The sequence below is a fragment of the Emys orbicularis genome, chromosome 4 (genome assembly GCF_028017835.1).
Source record: "Emys orbicularis isolate rEmyOrb1 chromosome 4, rEmyOrb1.hap1, whole genome shotgun sequence".
NCBI classification, from domain to species: Eukaryota; Metazoa; Chordata; order Testudines; family Emydidae; genus Emys; species Emys orbicularis.
Window position 1 is genome coordinate 72856702 of NC_088686.1, and position 15623 is coordinate 72872324.

Consider the following 15623-nt stretch of genomic DNA (forward strand, 5'->3'; position numbering starts at 1 on the left):
CTTTACTTTTCTAAAAAAGGTGCCAGAGAATCTGGCATTTTCATCAGGACAGACATCAAAGAGAAGCAGAAAGGATTTTGGTTTAAATTAAACACCCAAAAACACTGTTGCAGAGTTAAAGTTTCCCTGTGATGTCTTGTATTCTCCCAGAATATGGAGATTGTCTAATCGTAAACCTCTGAAAACCAATAAATTAAGAGTTATGATAATGCAATCTTAATCTTCTGACAATGAATAATTACTTACCTCATAGTAACTGTGGTTCTTCAAGATGTGTTGTCCACATGGATTGCACTTTTGGTGTGCATGTGCCCCATGTTTGTGAGATTGGGTTCTTTTGTCTAGCAGTGTTCATTGGGATCATGCTTGCATCCTGGGTGCCCTCAAGTTCCCCCCAAACTGAAGGCATGAAGAGTGGAGTGAGCCACACTGTCCCTCCATTCTTTTGACAACATAGAATCCCATTTGGACTAAGACTCCATAGTAGTTGGAAAAGATAACAGATCATGGAAATCCAGGTGGATAACTTATCTCGAAGAACCAGTGACTGTAAGATAAGTAGTCGTTCTTTCTTTGAGTGATTGTCCATATATATTTCACTCCAGGTGACTTGCAAACAGGGACTCATAATCAGGACATGGGTGCTAAGAGTCTTATTTAAACACTGATCGCAGGACACCTCTGCCAAAGTGGGCATCTGATCTTAAGGCCTCAAATAATGAAAGGTGAAAGACTGACCCCATGTTGCTTCCTTGCAAATTTATGAAACTGCTATGTGTCTCAGAGGAGCTGTTAAAACTTCCTAGCCCTGATGGAGTGAGCTGTAACCTGCACAGGTGGATCACCTCTAGCTAACTCATAACGTGATGTAATATTATTAGATAGACATTTCAGCAGTTACTTTGTCTTTACTGAACACTGTTTACAGTGGATTAGCCACGAGAGCCTGAATCTCCCCTAACCTTAGGGCTGATGATATAGTTACTACAAAGACCATTTTCATAGATAGATGGTATAGACAGAACATAAAAACATCAGAATGGCCATAATGGGTCAGACCAATGGTCCATCTAGCCCAGGATCCTGTCTTCCGACAGTGGCTGGTGCCAGATTCTTCAGGGGGTGTGAATAGAACAGGGCAATTTATCCATCCAAGTACCAGCTGCCATATGCCCCAACAACTGGATCCAGGTTTTTGACCGATGTCTAGAGACTGATTTGAACTATAATGACTAAATTTGATAGGGTTGTAAACCTGCGAATTGGGAGGTAGTCTTTGGCTGCTACCGCATCGAGTTATGAATTCCAATCTTTGCACCAGGGTCAAGGTGTACTTCTGAATATTTAACTGCTGTCCCGGGCTCAGAAATAGTGCTAATTGCCACCGAGATCTTGCTGTAGAAGCACCTCCTTAGCATCCAATCATCAAGATATGTGAATAATAGGATTCCCTTTTCTGCAAACATAAGCCGCTACGACTGACAGAACCTTCAAAAACACTCTGGGAGCAGAAGGGAGACTGAATGGAAGCACTTTATTGAAAGTGGTCTTGAGCCAGAGTGGAACACAGGAACCTTCTGTGGGAAGAGTGAATCACTATATAGAAATATGCATCTTGTACGTTGAGGACCAAGAACCAATCTCCTAGGTCCAATGATGGTATTATTGCTGCAAGTGTTGACATTTTGAATTTCTGTATCTTCACGAACCTGTTGAGGAGCCTTAGATCTAGAATGGGTCTCCACCTGTCATTCTTTTTTGGAACCAGGAAGTACCTCGAATAAAATCACTTCCCTCTGTCTTGTACAGGAACTGTTTCTATAGCACCTAAGTTCAGGAGGAAGTCTATTTTCTGTTCTAGAAGATGCTCACAAGAGGGGTCTTTGAAGAGGGAGGGGGAAGGGGAATAGGGAGGAAAGTAAAGTGGAGTATCCTGCTGATATGATCTCCAAAATTCACCTGTATGTACTGATATGCTTCCAAGCTTGTTGGAAGTGAGAAAGGTGGTCCCTGAAGCAAGGAAGGCATGTGAACCATTGCAGCTAGTAAGGGTAACTCAGAACCTTGATCACCCCATCAAAATTGTTTTTTTGATGAGGAGGGTTGTGAGGTCGATGCCTGTGCAGCAGACGGCCTCTTTTTCTGGAACCTCTGCCTCTTTCATTGGGGTTCATAAGGTCTCTGGAAGCTGGAGAATTGAACAGGACGAGATCTCTGCACTGTCTGGGATTTACTAAATTTCCTTTTATGCACAGTTGTGTAAACTCCCAGAGAATGCAAAGTAATCCTGGAATATTTTAATGTATGCAGAGACTCTTTTGTATTCTCCGCAACAAATTTTAAGCTATCAAAGGCAAGGTCCTTTACTGTATTCTGGACCTCCCTCAGAAATCCTGAGTGCTGAAGCCAGGAGGCCCTTCTCATGACTATCACTGTAGAAACAGAGAAAGCAGCTGTCAGTGGCATCCAAAGAGGCCTGCAGGGATGTTCTGGCAAGAGGATGACCCTCTGTAATGATTGCTTGAAATTGGTCCCTCTGTTCTGGTGGTAAATGCTCAATAAACAAATTGAACTTTGAGTAGTTGGTGTGATTATATTTTGCCATCAGTGTCTGATAGTTGGTGATTCTAAACTGCAGAGTTCAAACGAATATGATTTGTGACCAGACAAATTGAGATGCTTCTGATCTTCGATGTATGGTGTTGATTTAGTGGTGATGTTGCCTTCCACGTTCATTTAAAGCTTCAACAACCAGGGAGGGATGCGAAAACAGGGATGAGAAAACAGAAACTACTAATCTTTAGATGGAACATAATATTTCTTATCAGCCCTTTTACAGGTGGGCAGTATTGTTGCTGGGGTATGCTAGTTTACTTTTGCAAGATCTAGCAGAGCCTCATTACTAGGTAGCACAAATTGGGCAGATGATGCGGATTCTAACTGAGAGATGCTAACCTGAGGTTTCCTTCTGATGAAATTAGGAAATGGTTTCAAGCTGCAAGGAACATGCTATATCTCCTCTGAGGATGTGCTAACAAGTGGGATATTTGGATCAGCATTATCTTCCTTGTGCTAAGAATACTGAGGCAGGCCCTCAGTGCCAAACCTGTAATTACCTGCCACTAATAGAAATTTATATCAATGCAATAGATGATTGAGGCTCCGAGTGGGCATGCAACTAATATAGAGTCTCAAATTCTCAGTGCATAAAGAGTTTGCAGCATCTCAAAGCCCAAATCAAGATACTGGTAGAGACTAAATAAGCCTTCAACAGGAATGCATGGACTAGGATACTACGTGAAGCTGGAATATTGAGAGGTTTATGAGATTCCAGGAAGCAGAGTGAGGTATAGCGAATTTGACTCCTTCTGGATTTGGTACTCTAATTTTAATAAATAGGGCAAAAAAGAACGAATGGTATGGACGCTATGACACAATGTCCCCCTGGAGGCCACTGGATTGCAGAACGATTCTCTGAAATCCCTAGTGACATGCTACTGCACACAGAACTACTAGCACAATGAGTGTTTAGTTATGACTCACATCATCTGATTCCCTGATGAGTTCTGTGTCTTCTACTTGCACCACAGCATCAGCACCACAGGGGATTGGAGCACCTGTTGTAACCCGCATTACCTGACCAGGCATCACAGTCTGAGTTGGCTGAAAAAAACAACAACAACAAACCAGCAAATGATGACAACTAATTTACTTTTAACAAGGGAATGGGAAAACCTGAAAACATTTGAACATTGCAGAAATAAACTGGAGAGTAATAAATCCTTTTCATAGTGTGTCTTATTTTCTTCTTGATACATGTTAGTGGAGTTAATATGGGTAAATCCCCTAGGTAATTAAAGAATAACACAGGTTCAAATCTGACTCAGGTCATTAGTAATTGAAATCCATTATTATCTGATGGCAGTATGAAATAAACTGGTAGTTATTTTTTGTGATGTGGACACCTATCTTCTGGGAAGATGACTGAAACTATCACAATGGGTAATAAATTGGCCCCCTTGCTGGTAAAGAAGCCAAAGAATGATTAGATCAGGAGAATTAATTCCCCTATTGTTGTGTATTTAGGTTTACAGCTCTCTGTGTCTCAAGTGATTTCTTCCTAAAACTGCTGCCGCCAAGGATACAACACCTATCACACAAAGAGGTGGTCATTCTGAGTTAGGGATGAAGCACACAGGCAAAGAGCCACTGTGGTATACGCTCTTTGCATAGAGGACTGCGGTCTCCAGGGCTGCAGACTTTCACTAGCACTAAAATGCATTTGTGTAATGACCCAACCATTCCCAGTCTCTGTTTAAACCTAAGTTAATTGTATCACCTAAGTTAATATGTCCACATATCTATTCAAGTGACACCATCATAGGACCTAACCACATCAGCCACGCCATCAGGGGCTCGTTCACCTGCACATCTACCAATGTGATATATGCCATCATGTGCCAGCAATGCCCCTCTGCCATGTACATTGGCCAAACCGGACAGTCTCTACGCAAAAGAATAAATGGACACAAAGCTGACATCAGGAATCATAACATTCAAAAACCAGTGGGAGAACACTTCAACCTCTCTAACCACTCAGTGACAGACTTGAAGGTGACAATTTTGCAACAAAAAAACTTCAAAAACAGACTCCAAAGAGAGACTGCTGAACTCGAATTTATATGCAAATTAGATACAATTAACTTAGGTTTAAACAGAGACTGGGAATGGTTGAGTCATTACACTAATTGAATCTATTTCCTCATGTTAAGTTCTCCTCACACCTTCTATGGGTCATCTCGATTATCACTTCAAAGGTTTTTTTTTTCCTGCTGCTGATAGCTCATCTCAATTGATTGGCCTCTTACAGTTGGTATGGGTACTTCCACCTTTTCATGTTCTCTGTATGTAAAATATCTTCTGTCTGTGTGTTCCATTCTATGCATCCGAAGAAGTGAGCTGTAGCCCACGAAAGCTTATGCTGAAATAAATTTGTTAGTCTCTAGGTGCCACAAGTACTCCTGTTCTTTTTGCGGATACAGACTAACACGGCTGCTACTCTGAAACCTGTCATTTAATTTTGCTTATTCTAAGGACAGAGGAGATCAAATGTCTTTCAACAGGGCCTAAATAAAATGGTAATGAGAACTAAAAAAGGCACAATTATCATGTACCATATCTGGAATTCCACTAACCACAGAATCATAGAAATGTAGGGCTAAAGGGACCTTGAGCAGTCATTTAGTCCACTGATTCTCAGCCTTTTTCCATTTGTGGACCCCTAAAAAATTTCAAATGAAGGTGTGAATCCCTTTGGGAAATCTTAGACCTAGTCTGCAGACCCCTACGGGTCCACGGACCACAGGTCAAAAATCACTGTTCTATGGTAATGACAACCTTTTCCTGCCCCCTAGACAAAGTCTGCGGACCCTCAGGGTTGAGAACCACTGATCTAGTCCATCTCTCCCTGCTGAGACAGGATCAAATAAACCTAGACCATTCCTGACCCAATGGGCAGAACTGGAGTCAGAAGCCAGTAATTGGAGCCAATGGTCAAAGCAGGGTTCAGAAGTTTGGCAAGGCAGCAGGGCTGGGAAAGATTGGAGCAGAACTGGAACAGAAGCAGACTGGAGCAGGACACAAACAAGGCAGGAGCAAAGCTGGGAACAAGGCAGGCACAGGAGCAATTGTCCCTGCTGGTGCCAGCAGTGAGCAGCTAGTGACCTGCTGGTGAGCTTAAATGCAGACCTGTTGGCTCCTTTCAGCCACTCAGGTGGGCTGGCCAATCAGGCGAGTCTGCTGCAGCCACTGGGTTCATTAACCTGCCTAAAAGCTGAACTGGCTAGCTGCAGGCTTAGCTGAGGGTACTGAACCCCCTGGTTCCTGACACTCTGTATTGAATTTCATCGTGCTAGTTTCAGACCAATTCTCCAATTTATCAAGGTCCTTTTGAATTCTAATCCTGTCTTCCAAAGTGCTTGAAATTCCTCCCAGTTTGTTAACATCTGCAAATTTTATAAGCATACTCTCCACTACATTATCCAAATCATTAACAAAAATATAGAGTAGTACCAGACCCAGGTCAGGCCCCTTCAGAACCCCACTAGATATACCCTCCCAGTTTGATAGCGAACCATTAATAACTACTCTTTGAGTTTGTTTTTTCAACCAATTGTGCATCCACTTTATAGTAATTTCATCTAGACCACATTCCTTTGGTCTAGATGAGTATTATAGAGCAACTTCTAACTGTTGATGAGAATGACACAGCTCTACATGACAAAAGCCTGGCTAAAATCAAGATATATCAAGTCTGCAGCTTTCCCTTACCCAGTAGCCATCGGATTCAATCAGTATAGTAATCTTAAGGTTTTAAGTTATTCAAGATTTGAATCCAGATCATTGCTATGCAATCTTACAAATTTAGCAAATTCACAGGTGGCTCAGATTAAGACATTTTGTGGGTTCCTCATAGAACTCTTCAGTTTTAAGAGACATTCAGGGAAATATACTGACCCAGGAACATAGGACTTGCCACATATGCTTTATTTGTCAGTAAATGTTATCTGAAAGTCTTTTAAAAATAGTCTTGCCTTCTCCAAGCAGACAAGTGGTCCATCTAATCCAGGGGTAGGCAACCTATGGCAGGCGTGCCGAAGGCGGCACGCGAGCTGATTTTCAGTGGCACTCACACTGCCCGGGTCCTGGCCACCGGTCCGGGGGGCTCTGCATTTTAATTTAATTTTAAATGACGCTTCTTAAACATTTTCAAAACCTTATTTACTTTACATACAACAATAGTTTAGTTATATATTATAGACTTATAGAAAGAGACCTTCTAAAAACATTAAAATGTATTACTGGCACGCGAAACCTTAAATTAGAGTGAATAAATGAAGACTCGGCACACCACTTGTGAAAGGTTGCCGACCCCTGATCTAATGTAGTAGCCCAGAAGTTCTCAAACTGTGGTCCACGGACCACCAGTGGTCCGCGAGCTCCATTCAGGTGGTCCGCGGATAGTTCCCTTTAAGGTGCGCACCTGGGTGGACGCACACGAGAGAAGGAAGGTCCACCCACCTAATTAGTGAAGCCACGCAGGCGTGGCTCCACTAATTAGGTGCCTGGACCCTGGAGAAGACACACATGTAGGTGAGGTGGTGGTCTTGGGGGGAATAGGGGGTAAGGGGGTGAGAAGAGGGGGTGGGGGGAATTTGGGACGTGCAGGGCTGTGGTGGCCAGAGAAAGAGGTGACTTTCCCCAGCTCCAGGGCTGTGGCTGCCGGGGAGAGATGGCTTCTTCCCAGCCTCAGCTCTGTGGCTGCTGTGGTGGGGGAGATACTTCCCTCCTTTCCAGCCCCAGCTCGGGGGCTGCCACGGTGGGGGAGAGAGGGTACGTCCATCGCATTAGAAAGGTACTGATATTAAAAGAGTACTGATATTAAAATATGAGTTGTGTGCTTTTATTTGTAGAACCAAAAAAACCCGTTAATTATTATTAAGGTGTTTTTTTTATATATAGCACTTTTATCCAAAGCTCTTTACAATAGTTAGCTAACGGTACAAACAACATTTGGAAAGATCATTAAGTGGTCTACTGAGATCCTCAGCAATTTTCAAGTGGTCCGCAAAAAAAAAAAAAGTTTGAGAACCACTGTAGTAGCCTATATCTGTTTTTCACCTGGAACAGATGCTTCAGAAGGCTAAACCATTATTTTATGCCTGGAATCATTACAGCCCTTATAATTTTTGTCCTAGCTATACTGTAAAAGTACATACTATTTTGTTCATATAAGTGTCTAATAGTGTTTTAAACTTACTAAGCTATTTGTCTCCTATAGCAGCAAGTTTCACAGGTTAATTGTATATTGCATAAAAAAGAATTTAAATTCCTTCCCATTTTAAACTTATTGCCTTTTGGCCTCATAAGGAATATGTCTATGCAAATGTCAGAATTCAATGATTAGGGTCAATCGTTGTAAAATGTGCTGCATTTTCAGCTTATTGTCCAGTGAATTAGCATAATTCCTCTTTTCTGATTTATAAACTTCCAATGATGTAAAGCATCCAAACACACCTGTGAATGTGATTGGGTGTTTTTTTACAGTAAGCACTGTTGCCTGTATATTTATTACCTTCCCTTTCTTTCCTTTTTAAAATTGAACATATTCATTTGTTTTTATGTATTTGTATTTGAGAGAGTGGTATTCTATTGTGTTTTATTACATTAGTTTGCCTTTATTCTTTTCTACATCACCCCACGTGCATTGGCACTGTAAAACAGAATGAATAAAGCTATTGGTGCTACACAACATATTATTATTATTATATTTTTGTTGTAATGTTGTCGTCATCCTCAGGTAATAGCCCAGATTCTGCAATTATCAATATGAAATATACAACTAAGAAAATGGCAACTAAGATGAAAGACGTTGCTTTGATACAGTGAAGTTGTAAAATACATAGTAATAATAATATTTGCACTTCTATAATGCCTTTCATTTTAGAACCTCAAAAATGGTTTACAAACATCAAAATCCCATTTTACAGATGTAGAGAAACTGAGGTACATAGAAGCTGTGTCTTACCTATGTCAAAAAGTGATTCTGTGGCAGAGATGAAAACAAAACCCAGGAATCCTGCCCGTGTGTTCCCTGCTCTTGCCATTAGAGAACATAGACCATTAATAATTATTCTAATTAAAATCCTCAGTTGTCTTAGACTATTACAGTAATCAGATCAAGCTAATGTTGAGCTTAGAATGTACCCCACTTTCATTGGGTCCTGGGGATTCTCAAAGGCCTTTTAAAACATCATAAGGACCACACCCTTTATTCCCCCCAATCAAACTTCCTATTGTGATAAATGTACTTCCACTCCAAGGGAAACAGATACAAATCCTTTCATAACTTAGCTGCTTTTCTCCTGAACCAAACAAAGGGAGTCACTACAGAATGATATGATGTACTCTTGCTCCTCACTCAGACTAAATGTGCTGTCTCCTTAGCAGCCCTTTGTTTGTCCAGCAGCAGAGGATCTAACCAAGTGTTGAAAATGGACACATATTTGCTCCTGCCAGAACTGGGGTAGCTTGCACCACATGCTGTCTTTCACACCCTGTCCGAGACTGTAGACGGACACCAGTATGTTACAAGTGGACCCAATCACTGGATCCCACATGCGCCTAAGCCCGCAGGATAGAGCCAGGTCACTATTCCTAGCTTTGGGTCTCTAAGGCATACAGCCAGGTGAAGACCTCATATCTGCCACCCTTCCTTGAGACATGAGATTCTGCAGCCCCACTGCCTTATATTCCAAAACCAGTGCCTCAGACCACCAGAGCCCCCAGTGACTTATGCACCTTCTCTCAAAGTTCCACTTCACTGTGGATGCTCTGAGCTTCTTGATTAACCCATTCAGGAACAACAAGGCAGGCAAACAAAGAACACAGGCTTAGTCAAGGAACTTCTTACCCACAGTCATTTTACCCTCAAGAAAGCACTAGAGAGTTACAAATCTTTGCAATATAACAAATACAATCTTTGGAGCACTTGTGAGGATTCCAGAGCACAAATGCAAGGCATAAGTTTAAAAAAAAAAAAAAGAAGTTAGATCCTTAGTCTTACAAGAGAAGAAAAACAACTTAGAATAAAAAGAGAAAAAGAAGAGGAGAAAAGAAATTGTACTCACCTGCTCACCAGCTTGGGATTCCCCAATGATGAATCGATCCCCAGGGCCATCAGCAGCTGTAGGACAATACAGAAGAAAGAAGATGATAAAAAGACTGAACCATTGCAAATGGGAAAATTAGAAATCAAGAATGGGAGAACCTTAGAATAATCCAAGATTTAGTTTAGACTTGCTTCTTTAGAACCTGTATGAGAGGATATGAATATTTTGCAAAACATTTTGGACTTTTAAGTTTATTTTAAGATGTATTTATTAATTTGCTAATCACAGTTTATATAATAATATTTTCTACCACAAAATTGCTCAGATATACTCATTGTTCCTAGTTCTTGCAAGAAGTCTGGAGAGAACGTAAAAGGAAACCATTGAATATTATCTTAATATCAAAGATTTCCAATTGTATATAAGATTTTTAAGATAAAAGCCTCAACTTCATGAGGTAGAGGTAACAGCAATAGTTGGTTATCCTCTCTGTGAAACTGCCACTAGACGGGGGGCCATGATATCTATCTATATATATATAGCCAGCATGTTACATAACTGTTTGGAAGACAACAGCAGAATTTTGTATATCAAGATTTCTGGGTTCCCTTCCTAGCTCTGGGAGGAATGTGATTTAATGATTAGTGCAGTGGTTACAGACAGTATAGACAAGCATGTACATCTGATGCATTCACTCTGAAAGACAGTGGGGCTAAGTAGATGTGACTCAAACATACCACGTTAGAGACTTGGGTTCTGTTCCTAGCTGTCAGTGTCAGAGGTGATATTTGAACTCATGATTTCCTCACACCCAGCCCAGTGCACCTTCATTTAGACAAAAGGGAATTTTGATGGGGGAGAGCAGGTGGGCAAAGGTTTATGAGTACTGCAGTTGGAGCATTCTTAAAATTAAAGGACACATTTTACTGTGTATGTTCAAATGGCAATTTCCCAGGGCTACTCATTTGTCCATATCTGGACAGATTTTCAAGGGGACAGCAAAGATACTTCTGCTAACAAATGCTGAGTTTCTACTTTGAAGGCACTAGAAAGGTTCAAAGAAACAATTGAGAATAACTACCATATTTTCCCTGCTCTTATTCTCAGAAACACTTAAACTGTTTTTGCTGAAACTGAATATATAATTCTGAGGCAGAGACCAAACACAGAAATTATTAGTGTGAACAGCTGAAGTTTGAAGCAACTGAAATCGTGTGAAGTATTAAGTGTTAGGAGGTGTATAGGTGTCGCTATGTGTTCTGCCTGTAAGAACTGTATTTATGCTTTTATAGCACCTTTCATTTGAGGATCTCTAAGTGCTTAACAAATGTTAATTAATTAAACCTCACAACAACCTTCTGAGGTAGGTGTTATCAGTATTACAGAAGAAGAATGTGAGGTACAGGAAGAGTAAGTGACTTGCTCAAGGTCTCATAGCTAGAGTCAGGAACAGAATCTGGGAGTGCTGACACTTAGTTACCTGCTCTAACCATTTGATCATGCTACACCCAAAAGTGATTACTCTATATCTAGAGGCAATGTCATCCTAGGGGAAGGGTACAGGATTGGAAGTCAGGAGACTTGGGATCTAATCATCCACCCTCAACGCTGGCTTCTCACAGAATATCAAGTCACGTTCAAGTTGTCTTTCTCCTTATCTACCAAAACAAAACACTACGCTGCATGCAAAATTCTCTCCCTAGGGAGAGGATAGGAGAGAGAACAAACCACATGTGACAGCTGTTAGTCATGTCACTCAATGCACTATTGGAAGGGGCTCCGAAACTACAGTGATGAGGGCAGCATAAGAACCTATCTACACTAGACTAGAAATCCTGCTACCACTGAAATCAGAATTTTATCATTGATGTTAATTGGAACAAAATCGAGTCCCTGGGTTCTAATTTGAGCTCTGACAATGACTTAATCTCTCTTACTCTCAGAGACCCCATCTGGAAAATGGAAGTATTTACCATACCTATGTCCCCAAAGGGTTGTGATGTTTACTCAACTGTGGTCAGTCTCTCTCTCACATACTGAATAGTACCTTACTTCACAAGTAGCCTCACTGATTTCACTGAAATTTCACATGGAGTAAAGTACTGCTCATCACAAGTAAGGGCTGAAGAAACAAGTCTTTCACAATGTCACCAACTCACAAGAGTCTATCACGAGTCTCACAATATTTAGTATTCTAGAGTGAGGGGGGATTTGATAGCAGCCTTTAACTACCATAGATGATGGAGCTAGGCTATTCTCAGTGGTGGCAGATGACAGAACAAGAAGCAATTGCAGTGGGGGAGGTCTCGGTTGCATATTAGGAAACACTATTTCACTAGGAGAGTGGTGAAGTACTGGAATGGGTTACCTAGGGTGGTGGTGGAATCTCCATCCTTAGAGGTTTTTAAGGCCCAGCTTGACAAAGCCTTGGCTGGGATGATTTAGTTGGTGTTGGTCCTGCTTTGAGTAGGGGATTGGACTAGATGACCTCCCGAGGTCTCTACCAACCCTAATATTCTATGATTCTAAAACCCTATTGGGTTAAGAAATTTGCTTTAACCCTTAAAAGCTATTGGAATCAAGAGATTACATGAAAATCTCAGCTCTCATTAAAGAAAAAAAGTAAGTTTCTAGCCCTTCTGATGTATAGAAAAGCTTGAAAATGTGAAACGAGTGCATCCTAAAGACTCAGAAATCAGGAGGCAAATAAAAAGAATCTCAGATTTATAGTTTTAAAAAAATCTCATGATTTTTGAATATTTGAGGCTGGCAATGTTTTTGAGATCCTTAGATGGAAAGTACTAAGTACTAAGTATTATTATTATTACTACTGTAAGTACTTATTGACCCCAATAAGGGGTGTTGGAAGTGCTTTCTGCCAAATCTACAGTCTGTTGCAGTGGTGAGTTAATTTCATGAGTCTATCTGTATCTGCTATTTCAGACAAACCTCTTGGGTCCGCATTACATAATAACACTGAACAGTAAAATCTTCATTTAATTTTAAATGAGTTGTGTTCAGGGCCGGCTCCAGGCACCAGCTTAGCAAGCAGGTGCTTGGGGCAGCCAAGGGGAAGGGGCAGCAGGTGGGCTCTTCGGCGGCAATTCGGCGGTGGGTCCCTCATTCCCCTCTCGGAGGGAAGGACCTGCCACTGAATTGCCGCCGAAGAAGAAAGCGATGCGGCTGAGCTGCCGCCGATCGCGGCTTTTTTTTTTTTTTCCCCTGCCGCTTGGGGCGGCAAAAAACCTGGAGCCTGCCCTGGTTGTGTTGGCTATTTTTTTAGCCAAATAAAATCATATTAAAAATGTAATATCAAAATCAAACCTGGTTTTTCGTTAACTAACTCCTTTCCTTAAAAAGTGGTACTCAGCTGTTAAATAAATAGCTTTGCCTACCTCTCAGATCTCCTGTATACATATTATCTTGTTCTCCAGGAAAACAGGCAGTTTGTTTCATAGTTGTTCATCTGCTTCTACTGTTCATTCCTTACCTAATACCCACAAGTGTTTGCTTTGGGACTGATTATGATGTATCTAATGGAGGGTTATAACATAAGATGAGCTGAGGAAAAGATAACAGGAGCAGATGAACTACTAAGAAACAAAAATCTTGTTTTCATGGCAATATTGCTAGCAGGGAAACATGAGGTGGGGAAAGAAAGACAGACAATATATAAGCAGATCTGTTTCTAAATAAAATACATTTCAGAGTTTTCCATGTGCCACCAATTACTATTCAGAAGTCACATAACGGATGAGCTCAAAAGTGCAACAGGGTAGGGCCGGATTTCCAATTAGGCACAGCAGGCATGTCTAGAGGCACTGGCACTCGTTGCCAAATATGTGATTTTCTAGCCCAATTGGGCTATTTTAGCGATCAGTTGCCAGGGTTTTTTAGCCGCTGCGAGTTGTGGTATTTTGGGCTATTTTGCTGCCCTGCTGCTGCTGGCGGCACTGCTCAGGAGTTCTCGAGAGGGAGGGAGCCTCCTGATCTGTCCTGCTCCCTGCCGAGATGCCCTACACACCACTTGTCTCACATCGTGCCCCCTCCCCTTAGGTGACATTTGCAGCATGCGCAGAATTCTTGTCCAAGGGAGGCAGAATTTCCCCCCCCCTGAACGAAAATGTGTTGCAGTTCCATCTTTTTCCCACCAGAGGCCACTGTGGCACCAGAACAACCTGAGCTGGCTGAGGCTAACTGGTCTGGTGGGTGGCGACAAACAGCTAGCAGGTGGGTGGTGTGTGCATTTTTTCCTCAAGTGAAAAGTCACAGCAGCGTTCTTCAAGCCAGGTTAGGAAACAGAGTGGGCCACACAGGGCTGCTGGGGGGCTCCAGGGCCACATGGGGATGCAGGGGGGTGGGGGTGGGCTCCAGGCAGGATCATATGGAGAGGTGTGAGGGGGGCTCCAGGCAGGGTGACGGGGGGGGGGGAGAGGCTCATAAGGTGTAAATCCGGCCCTGCACCAGGGTTTATTGATGAACCGAGAACCATGAGGTGCATTTCACTACTTTGCTGCCAATATGCTAGTAAATGATTTCAAGTTAGCATGAATCAAGATGCACTGCACTTCAAAAGTAGATTTAACTTTTATTCAAACTGAGTGAGTAGCCTTGGTTGATGTGAAACACACTCTGTGCTGCTGAAGTGCATTTCTTCATTATCTCCTCAACAACACAGGGTTCATAGGCACATAGAGATTGCCACATTGAAACAGTAATCTGGAAATCCATCTTTGATAAGCAGTCAATGCTAGATATTTCAGAAAAAATGCAAAGAAACCATAATGCATGAAATTCTGCAGTACTATATACCATAAAAGGAAATTTCTACTGGACCCCAGTGGGTAGTTCACAGTCTAGAGCATAAAAATTTATAATCTTTGTAATTGTTCATGTTGTTCATTGATCTGTATAAATATCTAATCTTAATGAAAATCTTTGTGAGCTATTTACTTCCGGAGTTTCCTGTGAAAGTGAGTTGCATAGTTTAATTAAACATTGCATTGAAAATATGTCCTTTTATCCGTTTTAAATCTGTTGCATTTCAAAATATTCCCAGTAGTGAAGACCAATCAATGACAACCTTATCCAGTAACCTTTGTTTCATTTCAATACCCCAAACAGTCATCTGGAAAAATCTAGATTCCCTTACCATTCTGAGACGAATTGCTTTCAGGAAGAATGGCTACTCTGCGGTTGGCTACATTTGTAATGGTTTATTGAGTTCACATTCTGAAACCTGTCTACAAATCTGCCAATGAAAGCCTATTGAACTTACTAATTTTTGAAGGAAAGATTAATTTCACTTAAAAAAAAGTCCAACAAAGTCCCTTAACCCTTGACTCCAAACTCTCAAATAGCAAAGGGTGAAAATAACTCAGCAAAGTTGAGCCAAAACGTTTCCAACCTTTATGCCTAAGAACAGTCACAGATGGCAAGTGGTCCTGGGGCTAAGATATTCAGCTCTGAACAGGTGTTCTCTTGTATAACAGAATATTATATAACTGTACATATTTCCTTAAACTTTCAATATTAGATTTTATTTTATTTTTTGGAAACAATTTTCATTTTCTGAAATAATTAAAAAAAAAGTTAAACTACAACATAAGGAATGTGACAACCTTGGTCTCATACATAAGCCTATTTTTAAACAGTCTTACAATAGTGAGGACACATTAGTGAGGCCCATATTCAGTTTGATCAATGTGTACTGCACATTGAAAGCAGATTTGACTTTTAAGGAGCTTCATCACCCATGTAAATGCTGTCCAGAATTGCAGCTCCCATGTTTTGGGACTGCAAGAGCAGCTACTGAATTGCTCTCCCTCTCGCTGGAAGAAACTTACTGGAAAGGGATCAGAGAGTGCTGGAGAGTAGCAAGAGCCATGGTTCTGTTAACTAGCCACCTGTGCAGGAGGGAATTAGTTGCCATGTTTAATGAACTAGTCTCTC

The 15623-nt window shown here is 41.3% G+C and overlaps 1 protein-coding gene across 2 annotated transcripts in view; it reads right to left on the bottom strand.

Annotated features, from left to right (window-relative positions):
• The window catches only part of GPHN (gephyrin), a 582350-nt gene that overhangs the window by 52432 nt on the left and 514295 nt on the right, over positions 1-15623 (bottom strand). For both annotated transcript variants that reach the window (XM_065404477.1, XM_065404478.1), the window contains 2 exons: positions 9690-9745; positions 3544-3663 (listed from right to left, as the gene is read on the bottom strand). In XM_065404477.1, coding sequence (XP_065260549.1) covers positions 3544-3663; positions 9690-9745 — 176 coding nt within the window. The remainder of the gene's footprint in view (positions 1-3543; positions 3664-9689; positions 9746-15623) is intronic.